We start from the raw sequence: 26324 nt of genomic DNA on the forward strand, positions 1-26324 counted from the left end.
GAGTCTGTGCCACAGTTTGACTTGTAATGTGATCCTACAAAGTAAAAAACCGCAGCACAAAGTGAAAACACTCTGCCATGGTTAAATATCCTTTAAACACTGTGACTCACTTCATCTCTCCTGTCCTTCACGTAGCAGTCGGAGCCATCGCACTGACCTCAGTTATCCCTCCACCAGACCCGACTGCCGTCTGTCTGGCCTCAGACTCTGGCAGTCCGGTGCCAACGCATTACCACAGGTCCTTGGCTCTGCTGCCGGGTCTGGTTGGCACCCTGGTATCAGTCAAGTCCAACCCTGGGAACAAAGCAGCCTTTCCATAAGGAAGCCAGACCCGGTATTAATAGGACTTAATATCCCATTGAGCGCTACAATCCAAGTTTCCCTTTGAACCTCAGCAGAGGGGAAGATAATGACAGTTAAAAGTAGGCTTGAATTTGGTTTGCAGATGAGAGGAGGAATAATTCAAGGTACAACTGTTGAGTTTCTCACACCGTGATTTTTTTAGGCGCGCTCACCGGGGGAGGAGTTGTTCTGGAGAGAAGGAGTGTGTGCTGCTGTGCCTTTTGTCTTAGAGCATCATTGTTTAGTAATGTGTTTCAGAATGAGGTGCGTTTGGGAAGTCTGTTGGAAAGACAGGCTGTGACAGGCTGGCACTCTCAGATGACTGCACAGAGGGCATGTCAGAACGCACAAGATCTGAGAAAGAGTAGATACACCAGAACTCCCCCCCCCCCCCCCCCCCCGCCCCCCCTCCTTCATGTTGCATTTGATATCTCTGGCCAATCGTCTGGTTCCGTGTGAAACAGCAGCAACATCCCACAGTCGCCACTGCAGCCTGAGAAAAAAGGCAAAGTCTGAGAAATGTGCCACAGCTTCATTAGCTCTCCTTTTTTTTTTTTTTTTAGCAGGTAGCACCGAGGTGTTTGGTGCTGGGTAACTATCAGTAAATAGTTTTGCAACTGGGACTGAAAAGATGTCTTTGTGTGGAAGCCAAGCTGTGGGGGTGGAAGATTTCATGATGCACCATCAACCACACAAGCAACAGTGCGGCAGGGACAGAGAGGGTGAGAAAGAGATGGGTGGAGTGGAGGAGGCCAGTGGGAGCGACGATGTACAAAGAACTGTTGATGGAGTGGATGATGAATGGATGGAAAAATACAGAAAAGGAAAAGTCTGAGAAACCATACGGCTGCTGATGTAAGGCGTCTTCTTCCCTTTCTTCATTGTCAGAAGACGCCTTACATCAGCAGCTGGCCTGGCTGTTGGACACGGATACTCAGTGACTGGCCGCCCCAGTTCAGCTCAAATCCCTTCATCAATAACTGCATTGTTATGTCATTATGTTTTAAAGACCTCTCCCACCACATAATTTGTTTGCTCCCAAAACTTTTCTCCCAAGATTTGCCCTGTGTCCAGAATAGCATTTAATAGCATTTAATTCTGCTCTGTGCTTCCCCCTCCCTAAGACAGGGTATTTAAGATGGGTAGTTTCCTTGTTAATTCAAATATAACAGTGACTGTGTTGAGTCACTGGAATAATGCTTAATTCCCCAGGGGAACTACACAGTGCAGTGGTCTTTAAGAAACTGAAACCTTAAAACAGAGTAATGTCAACCATGTTGGATTTTGTTTCTCATGTTTTATGTAGAATAACAAACACATTTTTAATATATTGAATTCAAAATGAAAAATTAAACAGTGAAAATCTAAAAAGAAAGCCACTTTTTAAAAAAAAGATAAAGCATCTTTAAAAATATATATACACTGAAGTATAAGCTTCTTCTAGCACCAAAAGAAACCTGAATTTCCTACAGAAGAGTTGATGGAGGAGGGGGAATGTGTGAAAATAAAAAAAGTGTTTTTTTTGTGTTTCTTTTTTTTTTTTGAGCTGTCTATCTTTCCATTCGTAGTAGTGCAGTGTGAAATCAGAGGAGTAACTGTTTTAATCACCTCAAATTTACCTTGTGGCTCTTTGAGGGCAGCTGAAGAGAGTAGTTTTAATTTGATGTGTAAAGAAAATGAATTCACTACACCATTGAGAAAAGATTTCCCTCCTTTCTCTCTTCAACCTTTTGCCACCCCTCTTCTATCTTTACTTCCTTTCTTCTGGGCCCACACGTCACTTCCACACACATCTCACACATCACATCTGTTCCCCTGCCATCCTGGCGCACCACAATGGCTTAATCTTCTCCTTTTTTCTCCTCTTTATCTCGTCCCTCCCTGCTTTGCTGTTCCGCTCCCCCTTCCCTCCCTCCCTCCCTCCCTCCCTCCTGTTCCCTCTGCAGCAAACGGTGCGGCCCACCTTCTTTGCCAGGAAGTTTGAAGCCAGCGTCAACCAGGAGATAGTGAACCAACTGGACGCCTACCTGTTTGGATCGTTTCCCCAAGGAACGCCGGCGCTGAACTCCTACTGGGAGAACGTGTACGACGAGCCGGACGGCGTGGCCAGCCTGTCGGACACGCAGCTCACCTACTACCATTCCTTCTCGCGCCTGGGCCTGGCCAGGGCGGCCACCTCGCTGCAGGGCAACCCCAAGGATCACAGCTGCAGGTTTGTTTTGCAAACACATGCAGATTCAACCCATGCAAATAGGTGTTTTTATTTTTGTTCTGCTCCATCATCTACACACACCCCGTCGTCGTCCGTCGCAGCATCATCACGCACCTGCAGCCGCTTCCACAGGTGCACTGCCGTTCAATTATGCTCTGGAAATCCACCCACACCCATGTTAGCATGAGAAACCACAACATGCATAAAAAAGCTTTTGTTTCTCTGTTGTCTCTGTGTGGTATCACATGTCTTGGAAATAGGACAACAATGAATAGTTCCAATCAGTAGCACAGAATTCTGGGTAATGCTTTTCATTTTGTAACACGATCTTTCACTCTGTCAATTTATCCCTGAGATAATGAGGCTAAGTAGGTCATAGAATTGAAAGCTGTCCCTTCAAGCCACTGTATTTGTATTGGTGGTGGTGGACATGTATGAATTCCACAACGCTGTTAAACATGTGGTTAAAATGAAAAGGGAGTGTTTTCATTTAATTTAATGGCCAAACAGAACTTCAGTAAGGATTTTGACATCATATGCTTTCAGTACCATCTGGTATAGGAGCATTTTTAGGTTAACTTCCCTTTGGTTTAGTTGTACAGTGATAAAACCCAGACACAATGTGTAAAAAAACAAAAACAAATGACAAATTGAAAATGTTGAATCAAAGCAGAAGGCAGAAGTGTAAATTGCCAATTTGTGTGACAGAAAGTTCTTTGTATCTCTTGAAAAGCAGCGTTCCTTGGAAACAAAAGATAAAGGAAACAAATGCAACACCTACGTACACTCATGAAATAACATTACAGTAAGACGGCGTCTTTATGTTCTTCTTAATGTCATCAACAAACAGTATAGTGACTTTTGCCCTCGTGAGACAAGATGAGACGAGCACAGTGTGAAGGAAAACAGTTGTTGAACAACACGTGATGACACACCGTGTACTGATGGGCTATAGGTTTTTTTCTCAGTAATGATCCAGCATGCCGAGTCTAATTGTTCTTCTCAGGAAATTTTCACAAATCCTCGGGTGACTGATAACGTCCGCACTTGCCTTCCCCCCCTGCTGCATTGTGGGTGTTCTGTAGAGTCCTGCCGGTAAAAGCCAAGCAGAAACAGAAAGCATGTTTCCATCTGTCAAACCTCAGCAACATCCTATCCACAGCTGTTTCTACTCACACACTGCATCTGCTAAAAGAGAGATCAAGAGCAGACCAAGGTGGCTGCATATGTGTGTGTGTGAGCGTGTGTGTGTATTTGCATGTGTAAGATAGATGTAAAGTGGGGGTCTCTAGACCTCTGTCGCTGCCAGGAAATGAGCCTGTGAAAAGAAGCATTTCCTCTGGGCAAATAAGCAGAACCAGCATTTAACATTTACATGTAACCATTTGAAATGGCTGAGAGGGCAAAGGCCACAGAGCACGAAAACGCACAACTACAGAAATGTGCATGTGTGTGTATGCAGTGTAAGTTATGTACATGTGTGTTTATGCAAGTGACTCATGAGTGATCATGTTGATGTGTACATGCGTGTGTGCTTCTTCCTTTTAACATTATCACCACATGTGTGTGAGTTATATTAAGCTTTTTGGGTCAAGTTCAGGTCAAGTGTGAAGTCGTCCTACACAAACTGCAAGTCAAGCTTGAATGATGGCCCCTTTACTGCAGTTCAGTGTTTCCCTTCAAAACTGGTTTATAGTCTTTTACTTAGCTGAGTCCAAAAGCTTTGATTGCATTTTATCTGGGTTGGAGATTTATGATAAAATCAATGGCACAGAATGACATGAAAAATAGATATTGCTTAATAGTGCACAGTCCTAGGACTAAATAAATGCTTATTACTTTATGCTTCTTCTTTTTTTAAACTTAAACCTGTAACATATACTTCAACAGTGACCGTGTTACCTTTTAGAACAGCATTTTGTAAAATCACTGAAAACAAACAACTGAATCTGCGACTTTTTTCACTTTACGTACTTTTCTCTCAAAATAGATGAGATATTTTCTTCTCTAATATGAAGATTTTATGTTTTTCACCATCACACATGAGAGTAAACTGAATATTTTAGATTTTGATGGTTCATCAGTCGAAACAAGACCTGTGAGGATGTCACCAGAGCCTATGGGAAAAGATGATGTATTTTATATTTTTATACATAACACTATAGAATTCTGGTACGAACACACATTTCTCTAGCCTAGAAATCTAGCTGCACCCTAGCGGCAGCAAATATATTTGCTCCGTAGGTGGGTCTAGAAACGAGCCATAGGAACTTTTGGAGTCTCGAACACCGATTGTGTTCACCAATCACAGCGCTCTATCTGTTTAGAGAGTCGTTGGGCGGGCTTAACGCGATGACGACATACATTTTAATTGGCTTGTCAGGCTAACGTCATCCTGCTCTTTGCTCTGATTGGTCGTAGCGCCACCCTATTGCGTGCAGAGGCAGTTTGAAAGACAGCCTTCATCCCGCCCCTGGATTGAGCCGAGGTCTATACCGGTCGTTGCCAGACTAGACATGTTAATGATATAGTCTGGCTTGTCAGGCTAACATTTCTCATATTGCTTCAGCAGTTTCTTCAGCTAATTCAGCATTGTTTCAACAATTTCTTCAGCTCATTCAGCAATGGCGTTCACCTGCTTTCAGCATTCACACCACATTCACACCGCTTTTTCTAGTGGATTCTTCAAATACCATCTAGTAAATGTAGCTAAGTGACAAACAGTGTCAGGTGTTTGTTCTTCAGAGAATGAGATACTTTGCTGAGTTGAAAAAACACACACGAGAGGCCCAAACCAAGCTCCATATCTTTTAATGCTGTCTAACATTAGGTAGGCTACACTGTCATATAGTATTATGGTCTGCTTTGTCCTGATCACATGATGAATTCTCATCCATCTGTGTGAGATACAAACACAATGTGCTATGTGTTTCTAAGCAAGTGTATTATTCTACTTAATGAAGTATATGATCAACAGTGAGTCACGTTGCTGCAGTGAGCTCAGACTGGGCTGAACAAAAAGAAATAAAAACTGAAATGAGCCTGTTGATTTTCTCTTAATTCAGCCACACTCTGGTTTATAGCCTAATAATTGAATACATTCTGTGTGGCGTGACTGCACTAGACGCGCCTGGAGCTTTCTTATTTATGTTTTATTGATCTGGAATTTTACAGATGAAGCCAAGAAATTAAAACCAATCAAGTTTTTTTTGTTTTGTTTTTTTGCTTTCAAGATTAAAGCAAGCGACAGAAAATGAGTCAACATTTTGCAGCCTGAAGCCCTGCTCTTGTGTCTGGTGTGTCATGGCTGCCCTGATATGGTGTGTGTGTATTTTTTAGGAACACCTGTCCAAAGTAAATGCAGCCTAATCCAACAGTGCTGCAGTAAATCGTTCCTTTGTGAAGGTTATATTGCTCAGTTATTGTTGAAACTGCATTAAAGTGGTGCTGATTCGACTGTGTGATGATTTTCGAGGGTGTAGTCTCGGGCGCTGTCAAACTTTACTGTGTTATTTTGACAGATGTTCCCATTATTTTGTCTATCCCATTCAAGACAATGAGGGTAGTCACACCTAACCGTATAATGCAATATAGTTTAACAGCACCACGCACTGCAGCCTCTATAATGATCCAACATATTCAACACAGTGTCGACAGAGTGTAAACATTCTAACCTTCATGAAGGAGGGTTTACTGCAGGACTGTTGCATTAGACTGAATCAGCGTTAGTTAGGTGTTCCTAATGAACTAACAAGTGAGTGTGCTCAGCATGCACGTGGAATTCAGATGTGTTACCAACAGATGGATGGGTCAGCCTCAGTGTGAGACTGAAGCAGTAGAGAGTAGGAAAAAAGGCCACAGAGAGGCATTTGGCTCTTTGAGAAGCCTGCTGTGACTCAACTGGAGAGACTGTGGAGTAAAAGCCTGAATGGAGCTTCTGTGCAGGCTACGCCCCGGCCCCCTTCTCACTGGCTCTCACACTGGCATCCACACCACAACTCTTTTGGGAAAGACAGGGCAGAGAGGAGTGAGAGCCGAGAGAGACACGGACAGAAAGCAAGATGAAAGAGGAGCAGAGAGGAAAAGGCAGTTGGGAGAATAGAGAGGGGGAGAGAGCGAGCAGGGGGAGGGGGGAGTGCGTGCTGCTATCCTTGTGGGTGTAAATATTTGCTGTTCTGCTTGTCAGGGTAGCATTTACTGGGACGGGTTGACTCCTGGTCCTTTAGTAGAATACTGATGAGGCCGTGGGCACAGGGGAGCAGGGAGAGACGGTGTGTGTGTCTGTTAATCTGTGTTTGTGTGCACCCTGGATGTGTGCGTGTGTGCGTGCACCCTGGCACATGTAAAAAAAAAAACACAGTTTAAGGAAGCAGAAGAGACAAAGGATGGCAAATCTGGGCGAGATGGAGTGTGCAGAGAGCAGCTGTGGAGTGTTCCCCAGCAGTGCCCACCCTGGCCCATTTTTTGTTTTTCCAGAAGTCACTGGGGCTGGCGGGCCCCGAGGCCCCGAGGGCCGGCCCTCTGCCACGTATGGAGACACACACAAACAAACAACAGACTAATCAGAGGGGCAAGACCTTCATTCGGCTTCAGCTGACTAGATGACCCAGTTCAACTTTGTTATGTAGACTTGTAATGTGTTTAGTCTGATCGTGTGTGTGTGTGTGTGTGTGTGTGTGTGTGTGTGTGTGTGTGTGTGTGTGTGTGTGTGTGTGTGTGTGTGTGTGTGTGTGTGTGTGTGTGTGTGTGTGTGTGTGTGTGTGTGTGTGTGTGTGTGTGTGTGTGTGTGTGTTCAGAGCTCTGTCTAATCTGAATCTGCTGCCAGTACAGCCCATGACCATTCTGTCATTTTCTGTAGCTCACACACACTGCTGTGGTCTTGACTGTCACGTGTCTTCTTTAACTTCCAGAGCAAATGTTGTAACAACCAACACATTGTAAGGGACTTATTAGTATGGAAGAGGTGTGTTATTTACTTACATAAAAGTTTTCAAATGTACTTTCTCTTTAATTAGGTGTTGACTGGCACCATTACTGGTCTGAGTTCTACTGTAATAGTCATGCACAGGCATAAAAAGCATAAAAAATCCACCTCTTCCTAATGGGAATCATCAGCATGGTCACCACGTGTCTTTGACCAATTGGTTTTCTGTTAAAGGTCATTGAATTAATGTCTAGTGTGTCACACACTTGCAGAGCACATTGACTCCCCACTAACCTTCACTGCAAGCATACATTAGCATCAAGCCACATTAGCATGTCCAAGGCCGGTCCCCTCCAATCAGCATCCAGATGAGTCTAGATATTCTTCTCCTCTTACACCGCCGGCCATGAGAACAGGTGGGTCAGCAGCTATCAGGTTCACTAATGGATTCTCTCTCCGCTCTGTGCTCTGCCAGATACTTCCCCATGGGCCACCCGGTGTCAGTGCATCTCTACTTCCAGTCAGACCAGTTCCAGGGCTACCTGGTCAAGCACCACGCCACCAATCTGGCCACCAGCAAGCTGGAGACCATGGAGACGTGGGTGGCGCCCAAGAAGAACTTCAAGCTCACCACCCCTCCCAGCAGCACATTCAGCAGGTTGCAGTTCGCCGAGGTGAGTCAGCATATTGGCTCATGTGGTGTATAGCGTTTAGTTTTAATTTACATCTAAGTCACTCGTTTGGCATGAGTCACAAATCAGTCAGCGGTTGCCAGTGTCAGGAAATGAGTTTCATTAAAACCCTGAGCACCACACAGGAAAAACACAGCTATTCAGTGTATAATTAGAGGTGAGATATACAGCTCATTGCCATGGTGACCTTATATTCATTGCTATGGCGACCTTGCCAAGACTCATAGCACTGCATCGGCACACATTTTGGTGCCTGTAATGGCCTTGTAAAATGTAAATTGATTGAATTAATCTAAGTTTATAGGGATGAGCGCTTCGTGTGCTGCTTATTTGTTGTTTCCTAATAGAACGTCTTCTCACCTTCACACTGGAATGCTTCCCTTGATTGTCTTGTTATGTTAATCAGTGTTTCTGTTTACCACAATGCCTGTTTAGGACACAGGCGCTCGGCTGTGATGTGACAGCCACAGAGTGTCTTTTTAAAAAGGACAAAATTAACTGAGTGAATGTAAATTGACCTTTTTTCCCCTCCGGTTTATCATGCACAGCTTTGCAAGAGGCAGAAATGTCAAACACATTTGTGAATATGTTTGCTTTGTCTGTGCTTGTGGACCACAGTCACACACCTTGGACCTGTCTGACCCTGACTGCAGGCAGTGAAACTCAGAGCCATGTAGACACCATGCATCTCCCTCTCGCTAAAGCCCCCGTTTGTGTGTCTAGCCTATGAAACCCGTGAGTGAAAGAGAAGTGATGTGAGCTGTGGCTTTTATCTGGATGCTCAGCCCGAGAAAGCATTCACTGCCTGGCACTGTGCAGTGGCTGTCAGTCAGTCAGTCTGTCCATCTGTCATTTAAAACGAGAGCAGAAAGAGCTTAAATAAGACAGCGCAGCGTAGCCGCAGTAGCTCTGTGCTTTTTGTCAACTTAGCAGATATGACCCATTATACTAAAGCTATACGCTGGAGTTTGCTAGATAAACCATATGGTTGGCTTAACAATGTGTTCCCTGTCCTCCTTTAGATATAAAGGAAGACAGATATGTCTTTCTTTTCACTCTTCTACCGACGCCTCCCAGCTGGCTTTATAGGCCTTTTTACAGCATGATTTAGTGTAGGACCACTTACAGCCTGCACAGTTAAAATTAGTATTTCACCTCAAGTCAGATTTGACATTGAGAGGTATATTACACGGTGTCGGATAAATCTTATACAGTAGGATGACTGACTTTGACTGATGGTTTAGTCCTCGCTCTACCACAATGCGTAGTACACACTAGCATATTGTGGTTGTGGGTATACGACAGCAACACATGATCATATGATCTAGTCCAGTACATCGGCTTCACAAACTGAAACATCAGAAGTGAGAAAAAAAAGTGGAGTCAACAGTCTGAATGAACAGAATGAAGAGGCAATACACTGTAATCTTCAGAGAGCCATTACAGCACTGCATGTTTTCTTTCATACTAGGCTACATGCTGCTCTGTTTGTCCAGCCTTTGTATTTTAAGAGGTCATGTGCTGTGTCCAGATCCGTGACCTGTGAGACGACTTCAAGGCTCCCACATGTTTCGGATTTATTGTCATTAGGGATGTCCCAATCACATTTTTTTGCCCCCAAGTCATTTTGATCTGATACTTTGGCTATGCAGTAAAAAAAAAAAAACTATACTGGTCACTGGTCGCCTTAATGATGCGACTAGCACTAGTCATCTATGGGCCCACTCTCCGCTTTCCACAAATGTGTAGCATTTATAACATGGACCTATGGACAATGTAACATTACACTTTTGATACATAAGTGACCTGGATCTTTTCCTCCTGATACCGATCCTTTGAAAATTACGTGATCGACCCAGATTTCCAATCACATGATCGGATCGGGGACATCCCTACTTGTCATTGTTTTTTAAACAGTTGTGGCACCCCACAGTCTTTTATTTCTAAGTAATAGTTTCCTTTACTAACAAAATGGAAGCCTAAAAATTGCACTCTCATGTGACTCATAATATCGAGCTGAGCCTCAAAGGACGGTTTTATTAGCGTAGTTTAAATATGATACCTGACGCCCACATGTCTCTTATAAACCTTGCAGAAAAGAGCACTGTGGAGTCATCACCTCACTTCTATTCTATTTGAAAATAGGCTTTCTTACGTCCTGTATGGTTAATGCATGGTAGAATACTGACAGGCTGGCACGGTAGATAAGCTAACAGCCAGTTTGCTTAGCTGAAAAAACTGGAAATCAAGGAATCAAGGGGATTCAATCTCTTGCTCTTTTTTTTTTTTTTTTTTTTTACTGATGAAACAAACAACAGGTTAAATAATGAGCTTGTTAGTAGACAGCTTCCTTTCTTCCTTCCTTCCTTCCCTCTTTCCAGGCTTGAGCTAAGCTAACTGCTGCTTCTAGCCTCTCAGCATACAGATACGGAAGTGATATTAATCTTCTCATGAAACTCTTGACAAGAAACCAAATGAATGTATTTCCCAGTCTCCGGGCTGTATTTTTCAGACTATTTATGTCTGTTTTGATGCATCACACATCTCTCACCTTTTACCACATGGTGTTTTATCTGTTTAGCACAAAATGTTCTTGAACACTCTCCTCCCTCCCTTCCTTGTTCCATCGCTCCACAGTGTATCTTTATTAGGAAGCATCCATCCATCCATCCGTCTTAGCCATAGTCCCTCAGTAGCGTAACTGCTGCCTCGGGGGAGTCCTCAGATGATGGTGATGAACACCTGTGTTTGATTACCCCTCACAAAAAGTGGCACTAATAAGCCTCTGAACAGAGCTTTGAGGGGCATTCGTGTCCTGTGGTTTTAAGCGGGGCCAGATGGAGACGGAGACTGTCCACGCCGCTGCCTGATAAAACTGACCTATCTTATTTAATGGAGGTGTCAGACTGTCGGCGCCGGCAAGCCGGTGACACAGAGACAAGTTTTGTAGGGTCACGCGGTCAGAAAGAAGAAATGGAATAGCCTAGAGGTGGATTATGAGATGGATGGGAGCATTTAATGTTTCCTATTATGTCGGATTGAGCAGAATGAAAAAAAGTAATATGGGTAAAAGACGTGAATGATGAGGTGCATGTGGGAAAAAGTAATCTGCGTGAAATGATGTAGGCTACCAGTTTCTTTTTGTTTTTTCAGGTCAACAGCAAAGTGAGGGTTAATTTGATCTGCTGAATTAAACTGTAGCTGTTGGTAATTGTCGGTGATGAATGGAAAATCGGAATAATTAGCTCAAGTGAGTGGAAAGTTGGTAAACAATGCGAGTGCCAGAACAATACAGAGAAGGGGGGTAATTGAAAAAAAAGTGGAGGGTAGAGGTCACAGTGAGATGAGAGGGCCGGGCAGCATTAGTTCCACAAAAACATGTTCTTCTATGTATAGCTATAAGCAAAGGAAGGTCATAAGCTTCCGACTCGGTGAGCGACCATAAGGCTTGATTGAGTGTAGGTCTTAAGCTACAGTAAAGCTTATTGGGTAGAAGCAGCAAGGGACAGGTTGAGTGTGGAGGTCATGGTAAGCTATAGGCTGAGGCTGAAATGGGCCAGAAGTTAATCCGTGTTTGACCCACTTTCATACTGGAAGAAAGAGTTTCTTGCTACTCCTGGCTCCTTTTGTTTCCTCCACATACATCTTGAGTTTTACCATAAGACTTAGTCATAGAAAAGTGTTAAACTTTGTGAAGGGTAGTTAAAATATTCCAGCCAACTTTTAGCCAATGAGAAAACAATGCAGTGTGGAGTCTTTGTGTGGGCGATATAGTGGAAGCGTTTAACTTCCATCTTTATGGCACCTTCTTCCACCCAGTATTTCTATAGTGACCAGGGCCAGGTTTTAGCTTTGGCCATGCATTTTACCATCTCCAAAACTAATGTAGGAAGTTTCCAACAGACTCATTTATGTGGTTTTCTCAAGGAGAATTGACTTTTATATTCCCCTCTTCTCAGGCCTCCTGAAGAAAAGAACAAACTTTAGATGATCTAAAATACAGCAGCACCATCTTATCTTATCTCTGTTTACCAAACTAAACGTAGATAACATGTCACTCCAGTTTTATTGCCTATAAAACTGTTTCTAAATCTCTTAATGGACTAGCTCCTGACTATTTATCTGATATGGCGGAGAGGTATGCCCCTCCTAGATCGTGCAGATCCTTTAACTCTGATTTCTTAAATATTTCCCAGAGAAGCACTAAACCATATGGAGGAGCTGCATTCTGTTTCACTGGTCCAGCTTTTTATGCCGTCATATAATTTACTGGTATGAAAACCTCTTTATTATTTATATCCTGTATTTCATTGTGTTTTTATAGCTTTTCTTGAAGTTGTTATTACTCATCATCATCATTATTGTGAGACAAACAGCCGCTTAATAAGTTGTGTGTGCACCTTATTAACCTGTGTGTGCGCACCATATGCGTGTGTTGGTTGCAGAGAGCCAAGGGCCTGTGGAAACTGCCCACTCATCTGGCCTGAAACTGTTAGAAGAACTTGGAAAGCTGCACCAGTGCATAATTTATATTGCACTTAGTTGGTGCATGTTGCCGAAAAAACGACTTGCATGAACCAGAAGAGAGGCGGTTGGTCCCCTCCTACCCACCACATGTGAACATAGTCTGAATCTCCCTCTCACAACTCTAACTTCAGTCTGCAGCCTCTCCCTCCCTGTGGATTTACAGTGAGACTCCTCTGTCAATACTCCCTTCATTTCTTTCTGGGGCTTAGAACGAGCTGGCTGCCAATCAATTGGGGATGTAATATGTTCCAGCAAGTTAGCCTTGAATAAAGTAATGAGCTACTGAGGTGCCAGACAAGAGAGTTGATTAGTAATTTCAAGAGAAAAGAACCAAGGTCCAAGGGGCTGAAATGGCAGAGGTCATTCCAATAATTGAGATGAAAGGGAGGTGTCTTTTACGGATGGCTGAGACACCCGCGCTCTTTCTCCGAGTGTCTCATTTATGCAAGTTGTGTCTATTTATACTGTTCATCGCAATCTCAATCCTCAAAGGATGTAATACAGAGTCAGTTCCAGTCAGCCATTGATCGTCCAGCAGGGTGAGGCTGTGTTAATCAGCTACCATTGTAAGGATGAGCGCTTCCTCAAGCCACCGTCCCTCTCACATTTCTTTCACCCAGACATCTTTCACTGTCAGTGTATAGGCGCGTGTGTGTGTGTGTGTGTGTGTGTGTGTGTGTGTGTGTGTGTGTGTGTGTGTGTGTGTGTGTGTGTGTGTGTGTGTGTGTGTGTGTGTGTGTCTCCTTATCACCCTCTCTGTGCCATCAATCTTGATCTCTCCAGGTCTCTCTTATTTTGCATCCCACACGGGTTTGCAGTCTCTGCATTTAAACACACACACAAAGAAATCACACCTCTTCAGTCTACAGTCTACTGTCTTGACCACATTGACGACATTAAGAGCAGTTTAACTCTGGTAGCTTTCCTTGTTCTTGTCGTTTATTCCCTCTCTCTCTTCTTTCTCTTTTTTTTCTGTGATCCAATCAGTCTTCTGTTTGTCGGCTCACAAGTTCAGAAACATGACCTGAAACTCTCAGCTCAGGCAAACAAACAAACCAGAGTCCACTAAATGTTTATTATGTAAGCTTACAAGATATAATGATCTTAAATAGGCTCCTTGTTGCACTGGCAGTCCTCCAGTGTGTTACAGGCTGGCTGATAGGTCCATGTTCTGCAGCCAGCAGCACTCCACTTAATGTCACATAATACACCAAGAGATGACTCTGGTATTATCTGTTAGAATTTTATATTCAGTTTATTTATCTCAAAATTGTAATAGAGAATGCAGCTTTCTCTGTGTTTATGAAAGACTTGAGCCTCATTTTTATGTCTTCTCCTTTTTATTTTGATAAAAACTGTGGTCAGACATAATCACCATCTTCCTCTTATTAGGTTTTTTCCTAACAGCTGTCAGGTTGTAATCTTCTCCACTCCAGTTAAGGACAAATTCAGCTCACACTGGATACTGGTGTTCATTGGCTTCCACCTCTCTTCTTCCCATCGCTCTGAAATGTGTCCGGAGAGCAAACAGAGATGCATTTGATCCTCACCCCATGGGGATATGGTTGTTTTTTTTAGTCATAAGCCTGGCTCTCATTATCCTTGTTAAAGATACACCAGTAACAGGACAAATTGACTCAAAGGTGCAGGACGAAACAATCAGGCTTCCTTCATCGTGTTATATAACGCCTGCGTGGAGGGCTGGGCTGGAGTGTGCTGCGGTTTTGATGAAAAATGCATACTGAAGATGATTTCCCATGATAATTCAGTGTACATATTGGCTTATCTTAACAGTATGGTCAAATGTTGGTGCATGCACACACTGTGTTACTTATTTATGATCTCTGCGCGCCATGTGCAGCAGCAGCACTGGATTTATATACGCTCATCTCTTGTGTTGCTTCTCGTCTCGGTTCTTACCCCATTCTGTCACTCACTTCTCTCTCCTCGTCCCTATTCTTCCTCCCGCACTGTCAGATCGGCACAGAGTGGGATGCCAAAGAGCGTATGTTCAGAAACTTCGGCGGCTTGATGGGCCCCATGGAGGAGACGGTGGGCATGCAGAAGTGGAGCAAGGGGCCCAACATCACCGTCACGGTCGTGTGGATCGACCCCACCAACGTCATCGCCGCCACCTACGACATTCTGATCGACGCCAGCGCCGAGTTCACCCATTACCGCCCGCCGCTGAACCAGCCCCTGCGACCCGGGGTGTGGAGCGTCCGCATCCTGCACCACTGGAGCCCCGTGGCTGAGATGAAGTTCCTCATCGCCCCGCTGTCCTACAATAAACACCAGCCCATACGACAAGGTGAGACAGAGCGTTAACACAGCCGGTTGTCTTGTCACGAGGCTTACATGTGACAAGAACTTTCCATTTGTTTCATCTTTATTTTTTTTTTTTTACCATAACACAAAATGACTATTGATTGTGTTCTTTGTACAAATAGCCATGGCAGACTTATTGCACTGCTGCATTGTTCCTTAAAGGGATACTCCAACAATTTTTTTGTGTCTTGCCTCACTCCCGAGTCCATGACCAGCAGATAGACACCATCCTTTTGACTGTGCGTGCAGTAACAAGGGAGATACGGGCAGAGCTGGCACACCACTAATTAGCTTAGCTCAAACACTGGAAGTGCATAGGTAGTGTTAGCCTGCCTCCTACCCGAGCCGAAATCAGCAGTCAGAAGCTGATTTTATTTTAGCTCTAAACTCTGTAAATATATCACTTTATCGACATTTCGAACATTTTTAGGCGAGAAAGTAGCCGTTTAGATCAGCAGTGTGCCGTTAATTTGTCTAAATACCAGCTGTTTACAATTTTGTTCCGATGAATTCGGCGCTACTCAAGCTAGCCGTTGTGACCAACGCACTTCCGGTTACTTTCACAAAATAAAACACCCGTTGCCCTTTACATACAGAAAACCATGACGATAGAATTTGTGCTTTTACTTTGAAATAGGAAGCTAACCTACCCTCCATGTAGCTAGCTTGAACCAAAATAAACCGTCTTAGCTTGAACCCTCCGTTTTGACCGATCTTGTCTCGTTACCGGCATTTGACCACTCAAGATGCCTTACCGGAGAGTTTTGTCAGCTCTGAGACGAAGATCGGCCCGCCGGTTTCCGTTTAGAGTTGCTGAAGAGTTTCTCTGATGACTTTAGGTAGAGGCAGGCTAACACTACACTTCCAGTGTTTGAGCTAAGCTAATTAGCGGTGCACCAGCTCTGCCCGTATCTTCCTTGTTACTGCACACACAGTCGAAAGGATGGTGTCTATCTGCTGGTCATGGACTCGGGAGTGAGGCAAGACACACACAAAAAAAATGTTGGCATATTCCTTTAACACAGCCGGTTGTCTTGAGGCTCACATATGACAAGAACTTTCCATTTGTTTCATTTTTATTTTATTTTTTTACTATAACACAAAATGACTATTGATTGTGTTCTTTGTACAAATAGCCATGGCAGACTTATTGCACTGCTGCATTGTTCCTTAACAACAGATCATCATTTGTCAAACAAGTATCTCAGGTGTTGCTCTAAATAACAAACACTGTCATGAATCATCTTAGATTAGTGGAAGCCCCTCGCTGCATATACACACACACACACACACCTGCACAGAGCAATTTAATACAAAGGTCCTGCAATAAATCCCGTCTTTGTTGACTCTGTGTTTTACACAGAGAAGGTGGCTGCTCTTTTCTGATGCTGACTTTTACAAAACTATATTTAGATGACAGTTTATATTATCTTCAAAAAAAAGTGGAAGAACTTGGAATTGCATTGGACTGTTTTACAGAGAGCATAATATCTTTTTCCTCCAGCACATGTGTAAAGTTTGTGCAAAGTGAGACCCAAATACACATCTGTCTGACACATTGTCAGCTCAAATGTTAAGCTTTATAAAACGATGAGACTTGTTTCATAATTGCAGAGTGTAAGCCACTGCATGGTGACCAGTACTTGTAATAGATTCATGATGGCTGGGTTCATTTTAGCTTTGAATCACACAAAACTGTTTCCCCCCTTATCTAGCAGTAGTTCATGCGCAGGATGTTGAAAATGAGAATGCAGAGCTTGACTACTCGCCGTGGTTGTGTTTGACAGACTGAGAGAAAGTCTATATTCACTTTACATTCTCTGTGTTTTCTGTTTGACACCAACATTTTGCTATCGAGCAGCCAGAGAAACATTGCATTCACTGTGAAGTAGCAATTGCCAGTTTAGGTGTTCCAAAATGTCTGCACACACACACACACACACACACACACACACACACACACACACACAGCCCTGTATTTGCAGTGATGCCCTTTCTAATCAAGCCTCTGGGCCTCAACAGACCCTGCTTGTTTGTCATCAAGTCACCCCTAATAACCCAGTGAGCTGTTCATACATACTAAACAGAGTGTTAAACAACAGCGCACTTAGCCTTCCAAAAACAATGACACAATTAAATCAATCAGCCAGCATGGATAAGGGGCAAGACTGCATTGTTCTAGTCCATAAGCAGCCAGTTTGCTCTGAAAGTCACATGAGAGTTGAGGCGCTAGCTTCAGCATAATTACGTCTTTCTCTCTGTTTAATAATCTCCCTGAGCCGTTTTAATGACGAGGAGGAACAACACATAAAGTTACAGCTCTTGTCTTTAACCTGAGTCTCAGGGGTGGGGGCTGTGGAGGGAGGGAGAAATACTGAATTAAATATTAATCACAAGTTTATGGTTGCCGAGGTTTGTTTGCGATACATAATTGTGATTCGCTTCTTTTAAAGGTATAGTTGGAAAGACTGTGTGTCAACCCAACACATGATTTTCTGCTGTAAGCTGTCCTCCCTGCAGTGTTACAGCTCAGGTATAAGATTAACAGTGTCCAATATACTCATACTCTGCTATGGTTAATATTTTTGGCCTCCCAGCATTGAGTGAAAAAATGGAAAAACTGGCTCCGGAAGCTAATCCACCTGTAATTCTGGACCAGGCCTTATGCAGAAAGCAGAGAGTAGGCTATATCTACATACACATAGTATATAGATATTATTTTATGACTGGCAGCTCACTGTCTTTAGGAGCAGCCAGCTACAATAACACTAAAAGTAATACATAGCTTGAATCTGCAGAAAATTTTAATTTAATAATTTACCACTTGTGGTCAAAGTTATATAGTCTTACGTACATTAGATTTATTTGATTATTATGTGTATTGGCAAGAATTTGGCGCTACAAAGGAGCGGTGGTGATATTGCGATATTCTTGGGCACTATAAGCACTATATTAAATTACTTTTAGAAAATCTCTTATTATATAAATAAAGACACTGTTACTGTACATGCACAAACAGTTTATTTTTATGCATTCATTCTCTATAACATCCTACATCATAGAAAATACTGTAATTTTTGTGCAATCTGAACAGAGAATTAACATTTGCCCTAAAAAAAAACATGCATACAGGAAGGGTAAGATAAACATTGAGAATTAAATTTGTGATGTTAATAATATAATACATAGTTGCTGCAACATCCAACATACAGTAACACTATTTTTCATGCAATCTGAGCAAAGGAATTACCATCAGTCAGAGGCTTAGATACATACATAAAACCACTGTCACCATGATAAAATATCGATGATACAGTAGCACTTCAAAGAATTGATATGATATTACCTCATAGATATTGCAATATTTTAGTGTAGGCCTATTGATGTTTTTGAACACCCTTGTGTGGTTGGAGCCTCGGCTGCTAGGGCAACGCTTTCCTTTAATTCACACATCATAAGAAATGGCTGACTTGACGTTAAATCACATCCATTTAGCATATTTTACAATGTATGGCCACATAATTATATAATAATGTTATGTGTGCTCGGCCAAGTGTGTGTGTGTGTGTGTGTGTCTGTGTGCGCTTTAATCATTGTTGTTCCAACCAGCCGCTCGTAATTTACTGGCATGTCTGGCACCAGGTTTCCCTCCTACATGCAGTGCCAGTAAAACTTAACGGCGTGGCCATCCACCAGCACTGGCAGCAGCAGACACGTGCATACACAAACACATGCACAACTGTGATGCATGATGATTTCATAACACGCACCGCTACCGAGCGAACCTAGCTTGGCGTGAGTTGAACATGGCCTCTGCCTGGTGGAGCACCTCATGTCTGACTGCATCTTTCTGTCACCAGCGCATGAAAAGCGCTGATGTCTGAAAACATCTGGGTGTGAGGGAGTTAGTGTTCCACAGCCACGCTTAGAAGGGATGGCTCGCGCCCCAGTTAGAGGACCTGTGAGGAATTTACAGCTTCACTGGAGTTCAGGGCGGAGAAGGAGTCTTTAAGAAAAAAAAGTTGTGTCTACATTTTCTGTCATCCTGCAGAGCTTGACCGTCATGGGAAGAAAGAATGAGGGCACGTCTGAGTATTTCTGATTGTTTCCGAAAAAGTCAGCATTGCAGTGACTTGACATACCACATCAAAGACGGGGGATTTTAGGCGTCCAATGAAAAAAAGAAAAGAATCAATCCGGGCAAATTAGCAAGCAGTTTAAGCTTTTCAGATAGTAATCAAGCAAATCACGTTCCCTGCTTTGATATTTTCCCATTCATGTCTGTTTTTTTCCTGTTCTTCCTTTCCCTTCAACTTCTCCCCCCCCCCCCCTTTCTCTCTCTGACCACTGCTTATCAACTCTTCACACATCACCTCTCTCTTCCTGTCTCTCTTTGTTTCCTCCCTCCCCAGAGGACGCCCTGAAGCTGCACAACGGGCCGGCCAAGAACAGCTACATGGAGCAGAGTTTCCACGGCCTCAACCCGGTGCTCAACATCCCGGTCAGCCTGGGCTACGTGGAGCAGGCCAAGAGGAACGCTGCGCTGAGCGGCCTGGAGCTGGAGCACTGGGTGGACGGCCTGGTGGGCGAGCTGTGGGAGGCGGCTGACGTCTGCGCCGTGGGCCCCACCGCCTGTCCCGTCATGCAGGCCTGCTCCAAGAACCCCTGGAGCTCCCTGAGCCCCGACCCCAAATCCCAGCTGGGCGAGCCGCGCGCCGACGGCCGCATCAGGTAGCAGCGAGGCCTCCAGCTGGACGGGAGGCCGCGGCACAGGAGAGTCACTGTCGATTTTTATTTATTTAAGGCGTTTGTTACGGAGAGAGGAAGGAAAAGTATTCTTCCTCTGTCTCGGGAGGAGAAGAAAAGAAAAGAGGAAGTGGATTTTTTGGGGAGGTTGGTGAGGGCGTCTGGACAGAAAGCAAGGAGAATGATTTTCAGATCCTCCCACGGGGTTCCTCCTTGTAGGGGATTATGCTGGCTTTGCTATTTCAGTTTCTCAGTGTATTTATTTTTCTTCTCATGGCTGAGTTTTACTGTGATCAAACGTTGCAATTTTCGAGCATCTATTTTGCTGCTGAATGAATTATGAAGTCAGCTTTTAAAGCCCTGCTAAGGGCACAGCAGTCATGTGAGTGCGGATTGTCGACACTGGTAGCAGACCCAGATCTGCTGCATTTAAGGCCTTAGCTGTAAGAAATACTAGAGGAGGTAGCCTGATACTGAGTTAAATGTGCCTCCTTTAAGTTTATGTCAGCATAAACAAAATGAGATGATATCTGAGTGCTCAGATAAACCCCGAACAGGCATAAAGATTATTTTGATATCACTCAAATGCAGCATCATTGAAAGCAAATTCCCCAAACTTTTAACGACAAATATTTTAGCCAGTTACTTCAAAGCCCCGAGTTTCTGCTAGTTTAGTGACTCAGTTTGTAAATCAGCAAAGTAAATCAGTAACAGCAGCACAACTTCCTTTAGTTCAGTGCCTGATCAGGATGTGGAACTGTCGTGGCTGGGCTCACCATCTGCTGCAGTCGCATTTGGTAAATATGGGGGAAAAAAAGAGAAATGCAAATACAGAGGCCTTCTCATCATAATTAGCCTACAACTATTTGGATTATAATGGAAATTCAATGTAGACTTATTAGTGTTCTAAATTCATAAATGATTCATTTGCGGTTGTTGTACAATAGTACTTTAAGACTTAACATTGACATAGAGTAGTTTTCTTTAACAAAACCCAGATGTTGTGACAGGCAGAGGACAAAGAGAGAACTGTTTTGTCCATTTTTTTTCTATTTTCTTTTCTTTCCTCTTTTTTTTTTTTTTTTTTACCAAACTGCCTCAAACTTGAAATACATTTATCTCAAGCTGACCTTAAAATTCTCATCCTTGCATTCCTTGTCATCCTTTTTTTTTAGTCATTTCAGTGACACTTTAAGTTGTACATAATTATACAAGAAGTCTCAAAAAATTGTGTGAATGGGGGGTGGGGGGTGAGTCCATGAGTCACTATTTATTTATAAGTTTATATTAATACTGATATTTTTAGTCAGTGACTAAATAACTGCGACGCTGCCTGGGCAGCATGATAAATATTTTTTTGTAAAGAAAGCCGCCTTTATTTACAAAGGCCAACACCCCAAACTTATACTGTACCTTTTTATGGCCCGCACCTGTGTGTTAGTTAGTGTTGTCCTGTCTGAATAGATCTTCCTGTCTTGGTTTCCTAAATGGCTGTTTGCCAAGTGCATCACGAGAGAAAGCCTCCCTGACCTCGGAGGTCGGAGGTCAGCTGCCTAACAACCTCACCAAACAGAGAAGGAGAACAGAAACACTCCTCACAAGCCAACACATTGGACAACGTCTGGATCGAAGGAGAAACTGTACTTTTTTGGTGTTCTATGGTTCCTGTCAGTTTCTGGATGATAGTGAGTGGTAGTGATCTTCATGCTGTGACAATAATGTACAATTTCAAGTGAATATTATATTGTGTCTTGATTGCAAAATGCGTAATTTATGAGATCGGGTCTATGGCACCTTTTCAACTCTGATCTACATTTGAAGTACCTTTTTCTGCCACCACGACAATCTCTGGACATTTAAGACAAGTTAATTCCACTGAGGATAGCACTGTACCACCACCACACGTCTTCAACAAGAGGTACGGACCGCATATTTGTCTTACTTTGAAATGCGTTTCATTTGAAGCCAATTAGGGGTTCAAGCTGTGATTGTCAACATTGTTTAGCCATCACACAAGCTAAGTGAGTGTTTTTGCACTGGCTAATGAAGAGACATTACTGGTCATTAATGTCAAGTTCACCTTGCCTCTCTGTCGGATGTGTCTATTATAATTGCTGTCACTCCTTCCCTCTCAAATCCACACTGTTTCTGGGGTTAGCTTGTAAAGGACAATTTGTTTTCCACTGGCCAACTTCTGCTGCCATCTTTTAACTTAAAAGTGCCACCGTGCTCTGAACAATTACTTCACACAATACATATTATTATGTAAGTTCAATGACAGTTTCGGAAAACGGTGAATTAAGTAAATGTAACTCAATGTGAAAGTCCTATTTTGTAACAAAATGATTAACAAATGAAGAAGATGTACATAGGTATTTTGTATTGAAATGTTGTTTAAAAAGGTATTGTACATGTAAATACAGATGTGGTAAAAAAAAATTACATTGAATTATTAAGAGTTTTTAAAAATGTCAATAATTGGGCACAAAGAGTGAATCGATGGTGTTTATTGATCAAAGTACATAACTTGTTTCAGTGTTTTTGGACAACAGCCTTGTCCTGTTTGCCTCAGAGAAAATCACATGCCAGATTGTTGTTGTTCTTGCTGGAATGTATTGTCGAGCAACTGTTGCACAAATTTCTCTGACTGATGTTTCCCCTGTTATTTTTATTTTTATTTTGTTTCCGGGGAGGCTCTGTGTGCCTTAGCTGACTTTTAGAACCTTCTCTGCCCATTAAAGGAAAAGCCCTTACTTTGTTATTTTGTTTTGACATGATGTGAAGAATACCATGAGTCTGTCACGTGATTCACTGGTACTGCAACACCAAAAAAGATGTCTGCTGTTGTATATATCATCAGGCCTTCTGTCTTTATCAGCTTTTACCTTTTATTTTTTCTTCCCATTGGGGGATACGTTTTGATGTACTTGACTGGCTTGTTTTACTTTTCTCTGACTGCTTTTTGGAAATAAAATTCTTTGGAAAACAGCTCATGAGAACTCTCTGCCACAGCGGTGATATACTACAGAGTGTGTTGTGGCTGATAACGAAACAATAAGCCTGCCGAAGTACCTTTCCACCATTAAACTGTTAAAAAAAAAAAAAAATTAAATACATGTAGCTTTGCAAATGTAGCACTGGTCCATTCAACAGAATAAGATGAAACTTGAATGAATAGAAATGTACTGTATTAAAAACATCATATTATCCAATCATTTAAAGGGACAACGAGGAGTTTCTCCATCGGTAGAACGAAAATAAAAAAGTCTCACATTAATGTGGATGAATCTACGCTACCCACACTTGTTAATGGGCCCATTTTCGATAAATATATCGTTTTGTCTCTATCGTTATTTTGTTATTATTAGTGGTGGCGGAAATGCTGGTCTAGCCGACCAGCGTTTCCTTACTTTCAGTTTTGCGGCGAGTCATGAGAATAACGCCGCCGAATCGCCGTTTATGGTCGGAACTACGACGGTATCTGATCGTCTTTGAACCTCTGACTTTAATTCTTGATGAATGAAAACATGAGTCTGTCTTGCGCCGGTCAAAGAATTTCACGGTGCGCGCGGAGGCTCATAAATGTAGTGTGAAAACGCTTCGCTTTTCCAAAACTCCTCGTTGTCCCTTTAAATTCAGATAAACACCCGTGTTATTACTTTGAAGAAATGGAGTTTTAGCTCCTTATACTGTATGTCTCAAAATAGATAAAAGCCGCACAAATCATCATTTTTGTATTAACAATTAATCAGATGCCTACATTAAACATGAAATTGGCGACTTGGAGTGATGACTCCACAGAGGATTATGGCCAAAAGCAATTTCTATTCAACTTAACACTTGAGAGATGTTCCCTGAAGTCCGATCTCTGTACGCCTCACAGTTGGAAATCATTTGGGGCTTTAACCATCACTTCATGCCTTAAGTATTTTCCTCAGTCGAACTGAGGCAGTTGAATCATTAACTGCGGGTACAGCTAGTTGCTCCCATATGTTTTCCACCAAATTAGCTTCAACAATTGTCCTCTCACTGAGATTCTCACCCAACACCCACATCTTACAGAGCTCTGTAATGGGAAAAGTGGAAGCATTTCAAATGAATGATGGCCTCCTATATACAGGACAATCCAAATCCTACTGTGTTCCCATAAATACGGCTTTGAAGTGGAGTTACACTCGCTCTGCTTGTAGCATCAGATAACAAAGGCAGAGAACTGTCAATAGATAAAGTAAATGTGTGTGTGTGTGTGTGTGTGTGTGTGTGTGTGTGTGTGTGTGTGTGTGTGTGTGTGTGTGTGTGTGTGTGTGTGTGTGTGTGTGTGTGTGTGTGTGTGAGAGAGAGAGAGAGAGAGAGAGAGAGAGAGAGAGAGAGAGAGTTCCCCAGAGGCTCTCTCTCTCACAAGGCAGCACTGTGCCAACAGATCTCATCTACTGTCCCATAAGACTTGGAACAGGCAGCCTAATTAGTCCTGCTATACATTTATGTGTGTGTGTGTGTTTCCTTAATAAGCAACTGCATGAGTCACAAAGTGAGAAGGCAAAAAAAATAAAGAAAAAACACATAACTCACAGGTTTGCGCACTTTAAGGAGGACATGAAGGAAAACGTTCCCTGCAGCAGGCCGACTGGCGTTGCGTTTGTTCGTCTTTGAGGTGAACGACTGTAAGCTATCCTGCTGATGTTTGGAGGAAATGACTCGGATTAATGGCAGATAAACACCACTGTGATGATCATTTTCAGCTTTTAACTGTAGCACGTCAACACACACACATGCTGCTTGATTAATTAGCACCTCTGAAACAGAGAGAGACTGTATTAACAGGGATATTTGGCTTCTCACTACTATGACATGACCATCTGCACACACAGAGCAGGGGGGAGGCATGTTTGTCTCCACTGAATACACACACACTCAAATTAATGCACCTATATTAAATTATTTTTACTCATCATATTAGCAGCCTTAAGGATTTGGGTGCTAAAATTTTATCTCTGTGAAAATAAAATGCCAATTCATTTATTCATTAAAAAAAGAAAAGCTATGATTCTCTCCAAACGGGTTAAAGGATGAGTCTAAATATATCAGCAGTCTTTAATTTTTTTAAATCTACTGTGTAATAACTCGTGGGAGACCCCCTGACGCTCTCAAATTTCATTTTTTAATGCGTACTCTCTCAGAGTATTCTGTTTGGTCTTATAATTATCAATGTGTGAAGATCTCAGATATGGGATTTAACAGTAAGCTCATTGAAGTAACATCTTCCTATCAAAAAAAAAAGTGCAACTTCAATTTAAAATGAAAACATATGCATTACTTGTATAATAATAACACGTCATGTAGATCTGAATGAAGCACATCGGTTTTAAAGTGTCACGACGTATACACCTGACAACGTCTCCTCTCTTCCTTCTCTTTTCTCTCTTGAAGATTTTTGTCTCAGCAACTGCATTAGCCTACATGAAGATTTGTGTCCCCGATACATCACTCCTTTTCCTCTTAATAATATACACTTTAAAAAATACAATGTAATAAGTATTCATTCGGTTATACTTAATGTCACAAAGTCTCCATCTAATAGAAAGATACTTGTGATTGATTTCACCTCTCATCCTCTATCTGTACAGCCTGCAGTTTTGAGATACTGAGCATCAACATTTCACGTTCCAGCTGGTAAAGCTGTTCTGCAGTTAAACCCATCTTCAAACCAACTCAGCGTCCTCCTGGTAAACAGAGTGCAAAATATCAAAAACTCATGACAATTACAAATTGCATTTCCAAGGCCCAGACAAAGACAAAAAAAATGAACAGATGCAAATGAAAAAGTAGACGAATGTCACTTAAAAGGTATACAGCGTCTGCAGAGGACTTTTTTTTTTTGTTAAATGTATTGTTCAGCAGCTTGTACAAACTATTGCAAGCTGAATGTCACAGTGAATTGTAAAAGCATGTACTTACAGAAAAGAGAGGCTGGCAGTGCTCAGACTCTACTACATTACAGACTTGTGCTCTACATGATGTCCACGTTTTGAAAAGACACTTTGCATTTGGAAACAATGAAGGCTTGATCAGAGGAGCTTTCGGCCATTTCACAGTGACGCTCACAGTCAAGTGTCAATCCAAGAAACCATCAAGTGTCCATCTGGCCACCAGTGCCGGTCAGCGTGCCAAAACACAGATGGCCAATTTCTGATGCTTTTCCGTGTTTGAAGAGTCAATAACTCATTGATTTAAATGCAGACTAATGGCGTACTAAAAATGTGCAAGTGGAGGCACATCTCTACTGTTTCTCCAATGTTTCCCTGTTAAAAGGGTGATGCCATGTAAAGCCCTTTGAGACAAACTGTTTGTAAAAAACGGGCTATACAAATAAAATTGCCTTGCCCTTGCCTTGCCTACTGACTCTACAGATTATATGGGGTGACTGTGGCTCAGGATGTAGAGTACCGTAAGTTGTCCTGTCCACTAATTTATGGTGGATGGTTCACCTCCTCCAGTCCACATGTCCAGTTGTCCTTGGGCGAGATATTATTGAATACCACAGAGTGTGGGTGTG

General features: G+C 42.6%; 1 protein-coding gene across 1 annotated transcript in view; it reads left to right on the forward strand.

The window, feature by feature from the left end:
- The window catches only part of xylt1 (xylosyltransferase I), a gene marked incomplete at both ends in the record, with an annotated part of 93152 nt that extends 73392 nt beyond the window's left edge, over positions 1-19760 (forward strand). Inside the window, 4 exons of the mRNA XM_083993610.1 lie at positions 2289-2554; positions 7954-8152; positions 14675-15008; positions 19438-19760. Coding sequence (XP_083849736.1) covers positions 2289-2554; positions 7954-8152; positions 14675-15008; positions 19438-19760 — 1122 coding nt within the window. The remainder of the gene's footprint in view (positions 1-2288; positions 2555-7953; positions 8153-14674; positions 15009-19437) is intronic.
- Between the last annotated feature and the right edge of the window lie 6564 nt (positions 19761-26324).

Source organism: Trachurus trachurus (assembly GCF_905171665.1).
Source record: "Trachurus trachurus genome assembly, chromosome: 1".
Taxonomy (NCBI): Eukaryota; Metazoa; Chordata; class Actinopteri; order Carangiformes; family Carangidae; genus Trachurus; species Trachurus trachurus.